We start from the raw sequence: 7,085 nt of genomic DNA, 5'->3' as shown, positions 1-7,085 counted from the left end.
TACTAAGCAGTCTCTCCAGCTTCCTTGATTAATGGATGAACCAATCAAAATACCAAAGAGGAGAGTTGACTTGTCCAAAATCACACAGCCAACTAGGAGCCCAGCAGAAACAGATTCTTGATCTCTAACACTCTGATATTCTCTAAAACATGAACCAACTGGGCATAGTGTTTCACCTGTTATCCTGCACCCAAGAAGCTGAGGCAGGAGCATCTTAAGTTCCAGGTCAGCCAGGACTATGTAGCAAAACTGTCTTAGGGTTCCCATAGTTGTGAAGAAACACCATGACCAAGGCAACTCTTATAAAGGCAAACATTTGTTTGGGGCTGGTGTCTTAGTGCTTTATGGCTGTGAACAGAGACTATGGCCAAGGCAACTCTTACAAAGGACATTTAACTGGGGCTGCCTTATAGGTTCAGAGGTTCAGTCCATTACCATCAAGGCAGGAGCATGGCAGCATCCAGGCAGGCATGGTACAGAAGGAGAGCTGAGAGTTCTACATCTCTTTCTCTTTTTTTTAAATTTATTTATTTATTTTATATTTTATTTACATTTCAGATGCCATCCCCTTTCCCCATTTCTACATCTCTTTCTAAAGGCAAACAGGAGAAGATTGACTTCTAGGCAGCTAGGACAAGGGTCTTAAACCCACGCCCACAATGACACACTTCCTCTAACAAGGCCACACCCACTCCAGCAAGGCCACACCTCCTAAAACTGTCACTCCGTGGGCCAAGCTTGGCAGAGTCCTGGCAGACATAGTGCTGGATTGGATAAAGAGCTGAGAGTTCTACATCTTGATCCAAAGGCAGCCAGGAGATTCTCTTCTGCTCTGGGCAGATCTTAAGCATAAGACCTCAAAGTCCGCCCCCACAGTGACACACTTCCTCCAACAAAGCCACGCCTACTCCAACAAGGCCACACCTCTTAATAGTGCCACTTCCCATGGGCAAAGTGTCTTCAAACCACCACAAAAACCCTATCTCAATCAATCAATCAATAAATCAATAAATCAACCAGCCAATCAATCCTAAATCAGACAGGTGGCAGAAGCTGAGGCATAGAGTCCCTGATACCTACGACAGCTGTATCCACTCCTCATCGTGCAGTGCTTGTATTGGCACTGTCCCTTTCCACAGCTATAGGTATCACCACCACCACCCCCAGGCCTTTCTCCCATGGACCTCAGTAAAGCTACATTGGCTCAGACAATCTGAGGACCTCCCTCTGCCCTCTACCCACTTGCCATAGCAGAACAAGGCTGGCACCCAAGTGGCAACATCATGTGAGCAAGGGTGAGCAAAGCAACCAGTGTTTAGTTCTGTACCCAATGCAGTAAAAATGCCATTGGCTTCCCTCCTGTCTGCCAACTGGAAACATGAGACCATTTGGACAGGAACTGGGCAGAAGGCAAATTTGCCTGCTTCAGGAAGAGCTTGCTGAGATAATGACCATGTAAATAAGATCGAGGAAGACTTCTGTCGATGTAAATTCCACCCCGGGGCTCTCAGCCTCTCTGGAGGGCATGCTCCTGCCATGGTCAACTATTTACATTTTTAAAGGGCAGAGAAGGTACAGATGGGTATGTAAATGAACTTGGCCTTACCGTTATTACAATAGCTCAGGTGTGCGGGGAACACTGTTCTTACCTTGTTTACAGTGTTGATGGTTTCTAATGTCAGCTCATGAGGACATTTTCTCCCCCATGGTTCAGCTAGCCAGCAGCAGCAAGAAGGAAGGTTTTATTAACCTCTTTGCCCGAGGGAGGATCATTGCTTACCAACCCTGGTGACCCACACATGCCAGAAGACTAAAGGTTAATTCAAACAGCTGCGGGGACAGTACATTACAGCCTCTGAGTGGTCTGTGCAATTCCTCTTGGGGACCAGATTATCCACATGGCCCTTCCAGAGCTGAGAGAGACAGAAGTGTGACTGAGGTAGAGGGTAAAAATAGTCCCTTGTGGGTGGCAGCTGGGCCAGAGGCACCTTCTTCCTTCTCTCTAGAGGAGGGTGGCAACCAGCTCCTGGGTTCCTGAGGCCCTGTCCTGCCCTTTGAACACCCTGTCTTCCCCTGAGAGTGAAATGCACCCCACATGATCTACCCACATGCATCATGAGCTGGAAAGAGCATGGACTTGGTTGTAATTCTTACAGGTTTAAATACTGTCTGTGCCACACTACCTGCTAGGACCTCAGGCAAGGTTTTCCTCCTTCTAAGTCTCCAAGGACTTCTGTCTCCAAGGCCTGCTGTGAGAGCATGGCCATGTGAGGGTGGCTGGTGGGTCGCATTTTCTTCTCTCTCCCATCTACCAGTTGTTCACATTCTAGTGCATTCTCCAAGTGTGGCCATGAGGAAAGTCAAGCAGCCCCATGGAAAGGCCACTGTGAGGGAAGGATTGAGTTTCCCTCCTGCCAACAGGCAACTAAGGGGCTGAGGGAGTGTGTGGTTTGAATGAAAATGGCTCTCATAGGTTCATGGGAAATGGCACTATTAGAAGGTGTGGCCTTGTTGGAGAAGCGTATCACTGGGGAGAAGCTCAAACCAGGCCCAGTAGCTCACTCTCTCTTCTTCTTGCCTCCTGATCCAGATGTAGAACTCTCAGCTCCTTCTCCAGCACCATGCCCGCCTGCGTGCCACTATGCTTCATGCCACATGACTGTAATGAACTGAACGTCTGAACTGTAAGCCAGCCCTCTACTAGATGGTTTCATTTGGAAGAGTTGCTATGGTCATGGGGTCTGTTCACAGCAATAGAAATCCTAACCAAGACAGAGATCTGGGAAGCCAGTCCTCTGCCCTCAGCCTAACTTTCAGATGACTATGGCCTCAGCCAAGCCCTGGCGTTCCATCCTGTGAGGGATCCTGTGCCAGAGCCTAGCTGCTTCTAGATCCCTGCCCCTAGGGTGTTGGGAGCCGACTTTTAGCAGAAAGCGGCTATCAGCTTTGTAGCCATCTTGAGCCATATACCCTGACATGAGACTTGGATTACAATAGCCTACAACAGCTGAGCACACTCTGATAACATCTTGCTTTAGATACCCAGGACTTTCCTTGGGTGTGTGAGATTAAAGGTGTGTGAGATTAAAGGTGTGTGACTTAAGAGTGTGACTTAGAGATCAGACTTAGAGACAAGACCTAAGGGCATGATTAAAGGTGTGACTTAGAGGCGAGGCTTAGAAGTGAGACATATAAAGACGAGAAGCAGACAGAAGAGAGAATCAGACACTTTAGACAGAACAATTTGGAGTAACAGAGATTCAGACACTAGGAGTAGGAGTAGACATTAGACACTCAGAAGAGAACAAGAGGAGTACAACTAGGAACTAGAAGGAGTACAACTAGGAACTAGGAACTCAAGACTTGGGACTTGGACTAGGAAGAGAGACTGAAGAATAAACGGGATTGAATCACACTCTGTCTGGTCTCCATTCCTTGAGTCCATTCCTCACTCTCTTGCTGAACCCTGACCCTCAGACTGGAGCAGCAGCTTGGGCCGGGGAAACAGTGGCCGCCAATCGTGGAGTGGAGAGGCCAGCAACATTTTTTGGCCACCCAAAGTGGGGCAGCTCGGGCCTCAACATTTTTGGTGCCCGAACAGGGACTAGTGCGGTTCTTAACATTTTTGGCGCCCAACGTGGGCTAGTGCAGTTCTCAACACTTGGGTACTGTGAGGGAACCAGTGTCTGCCCCGTGTGAAGGGATCTGAGGCAGCCATTGATAAGAAATGCCTTTCCCTGTCAGGAGTCCCACAAACATTGAGAGCGAGGGAGCCGGGAAGAAGGCTCAGTTAGTAACATGGTTGCCACACAGGTCTGTGGAGTTGAGTTTTGCACATCTGCAGTTCTAGTGATGAGGAGACTGGAGCTGACTTGGTGACCTCCAGACTCAGCAGGAGACCCTGTTTCAAAACTAAAATAGAAGTGGCTGGAGCTAAAGCCCCTGAGAGAATGCTTGCCTCACATGTATGACACATGGGGTTCAGTCCTTAGTCCTCAGGGGAGCATAGGGGGAGATGGAGAAAAACACCCTCCTTTGACCTACACACACATGGGGGGGATGTAAAAAATTAAGAGTTCATACACATCAAACTGCCCAATCTTGCCAGGACTCATGGTCCAGATAGTAGGCAATGACCTGGATTCAGGTCATACAGGACTCCCATGTCTGAGCTAGAGGAGCCTGAGAGTCCAGATCTATACAGACAATGGCCAGACTATGTGAAAACCAAACCCTGATACTAACCAGCAGCCAGAAAGCTAAACAAAGCCCTGTAGCAAGCAGCCTGGAGCTTGGCAGGCAGCTGACAAGTTTGTCCCTAAATTCTAAAGGACATGGTAGGGAAAGCAATACATTCCCCCAAACTAAGACTACTCTATGCCTCCCTTCAGCTGAGCCCAAATAATACTTTTCTGTACCCCACCCCAGGTTCCCCTGCCTCTCCCGCAAAGCTTCCTGCCCTACCTGCCTTCAGTCAGCTAGACACAGGCAACTGGCTGACTCTTATCCCAGCAAGATCCCAGGGAAGAGTTCAGGCTTGTCCTCAGTTTGGTGATTTTTGCTCACTTCAGTAAGCCCAAACTCTGTCTCTCCCTTCACACTACAGGTCAAAGGCAAACATCTCTCAATCCTCCTCACACCAAATTATCCAGAGGAATCTACCCAGGATGATGGGGGTCGGGGGGAGGAAGGATTGAGAGCTTATGGAACAGGGCATTTGTCCCACGTGTGCTGAGTGTGCTCACTGGAGCAGGCGTTGCCCTGCAGTCCCCCTATTCACCCTCTACTCCTACCCTTTGTAGCAGACAGCTGGACTTCAGCTGGACAGAGTCAAGGACATGGGTTCCAAGACAAGGTTAAGCCTCCCCCTCCCCGCCTTAAGCTAAGCAGAATAATGAGCAAAGGAATATCCGAGCATTTCTCTAAAGAAATTCTGCTGCCAAAAGCAAAGCACAGACTGTCTGAGCCAGATACTTGCAGTACAAAACAGCGTGTACGCTACAGTAGGCAAGACACAACATTCCCGGACACAAATAGAGACAACCAGAAGGAGGTTGTACCTAGGTAATAACACCGACCCACCCCAGACAGCAGGATTTTGCAGTTTGAGACAGTCTTCCCCACTTTTGCTAATCCATGCTAAGTGATCTATATGATTTTCTATAAAATAAACAAAATAGAAACTCCCCCAAATGACTTAATTTTAATGAACATATTAAATAGAGGTGGCATATGGGACCAGACACATGGTAAGAGGCAAAGAGCTCTTCTGGCTGCGACAGCCTTCAGCCAGGGGAAAGCTGAGAGGGTCCAGCAGGGACAATGTGGCACAGCCAGACCACCCAGAACCACGCCCGTTGGAGTGGGCAATGCCAGGGCCAAAGCGATCTCCCCCACCGCGCCCCGCCTTAAACAGAATGAAGAAGGCTCCAGACCGCCCCCCAGCCACAGTTCTGAGAACTGGCACCTTGGGGCGGCTTTTTGCCCAGAACAGACAGCAACTGCCCAGAGTGAGTCAAGGTTACTTGGCCCGAGGGCAGGAGCTGCCTGGATGCTCTGACCTTCTCCAGCGGGCTTTGAGCAGACTACGCACCGGGAGGGGTTCGTGTCCCCCCAGCTTTGGGAGCCGCGAGTGGGTTGGTGAGGGGCGGGGCGGGGCGGAGCTCGTCGATTGCCAGGGGCGGGGCAGTACGGCAGGCTCGGAGCTCGTGGGCGACTGCCACGCACTGTTGGCTCGCTCTAGCTCGCGCGCCGCCTGTTGCTCTCTGCTCCTGGCCGCCCGTTTCCCGCTGGGGAGGTAGGCGGACCAAGAGCACCAGCGCGTGGGCGGCCTCCCGCCTTCCTCTCCTCCTGGCGCAAGGGTGATCGAGGGACCCCCGGGCGTCCCCGACAGCGCGGACGCCGCCAGCTCCCGGCGCGTCCTAGCCTGCGTACTCAGACCCCCTAGGCACCTCTCCGGCATGAACGCGAGCTTCCTGAACCACAGCGGCCTGGAAGAGGTGGGTGGTGACGCCCGAGCCACCCTGGGAAACCGTAGCCACGGGCTGGGCACGTGGCTAGACTGCTGCCCCGGGGGCGCACCGCTGACCGCCAGCGACGGGGTCCCCGCGGGACTGGCGCCCGACGAACGCAGCCTGTGGGTGTCGCGAGTGGCGCAGATCGCAGTGCTCTGCGTGCTGTCGCTCACCGTGGTCTTCGGCGTTTTCTTCCTGGGCTGTAACCTGCTCATCAAGTCCGAGAGCATGATCAACTTTCTGATGCAGGAGCGCAGGCCCTCCAAGGACGTGGGCGCCGCCATCCTGGGACTGTATTGAGCGCCGGCCACCCTTGCCAGCGTCGGAGCACCGCGAGGAAAGGACCACCGAGCCTCTTTCTCAAAGCTTTGACTGCTGCCTGCAATCAACGAAGTACCTCGCACCACCTGGGCCTGGACAAGATAGGACTCAACGGCGGCGGTGCGCGAAGGGACTGTCACGCCGGACTCTGTCCTATGTGCGCTCAAGCACGGGCCAGGGACGCGGGGTTCTTCACAGGTTTTTTACAAAGAGAAGGTCGGGCAGAGTGGGAGACAGAGATGGGGAGATGCAATGAGGGGCCAAGGTTACTGCCGCAGGGATATCGGGCGCGTTGGTGGGGACCAGCTCCAAGGAGGGCTCAGGGAAGAGGTGCATCACTGAGATTTTGCATCTGATCTCACATTGCGTCTGACAAAAAATTTTGTAATAAAATCATGGCCATCGGGCTTCTAGCTGTGCTATGTGGTGTGTGTGTGTGTGTGTGTGTGTGTGTGTGTGTGTGTGTGTGTAGGAAGGCGAATGTGTCCTACTTCTGGCCCAGTTTAGTCGACTAAAGGAGCTATGGGGCAGACAGCTCTGGAGTTCCTTGGTTCTCAGACCAAGAGGAGTGAGAAAGGAACTGTTTTATGTTTGGGTGTTTTTTTTTTTTTGTTTTTTTTTTTTTTTTTTTTTTATGTTGCTTTTGTTATATTTTTGGTTTTTGTTTCCCTCTTCCTACAAAGAACTGTTTTCTTCTGCACTGCTCCTACAATGGAGGAGGCAGGTCCTTTGGGGCAGCCAGACACTTGG

The 7,085-nt window shown here is 51.4% G+C and overlaps 1 protein-coding gene across 1 annotated transcript; it reads left to right on the top strand.

Annotated features, from left to right (window-relative positions):
• Positions 1-5,698: 5,698 nt before the first annotated feature.
• On the top strand, positions 5,699-6,742 carry Rprml (reprimo like). Its single transcript, XM_034507002.2, has one exon. The coding sequence runs from the start codon at positions 5,961-5,963 to the stop codon at positions 6,312-6,314; it is 354 nt and encodes a 117-aa protein (XP_034362893.1). The 5' UTR covers positions 5,699-5,960; the 3' UTR covers positions 6,315-6,742.
• Positions 6,743-7,085: the final 343 nt, after the last annotated feature.

This window comes from Arvicanthis niloticus, chromosome 6 (genome assembly GCF_011762505.2).
Source record: "Arvicanthis niloticus isolate mArvNil1 chromosome 6, mArvNil1.pat.X, whole genome shotgun sequence".
Taxonomy (NCBI): domain Eukaryota; kingdom Metazoa; phylum Chordata; class Mammalia; order Rodentia; family Muridae; genus Arvicanthis; species Arvicanthis niloticus.
This window is presented reverse-complemented; position numbering and strand designations above follow the sequence as displayed.

Bases quoted from the DNA above. Each gene is read 5' to 3' on its own strand.
- Rprml (XM_034507002.2), top strand. From the start codon at position 5,961: ATGAACGCGAGCTTCCTGAACCACAGCGGCCTGGAAGAGGTGGGTGGT.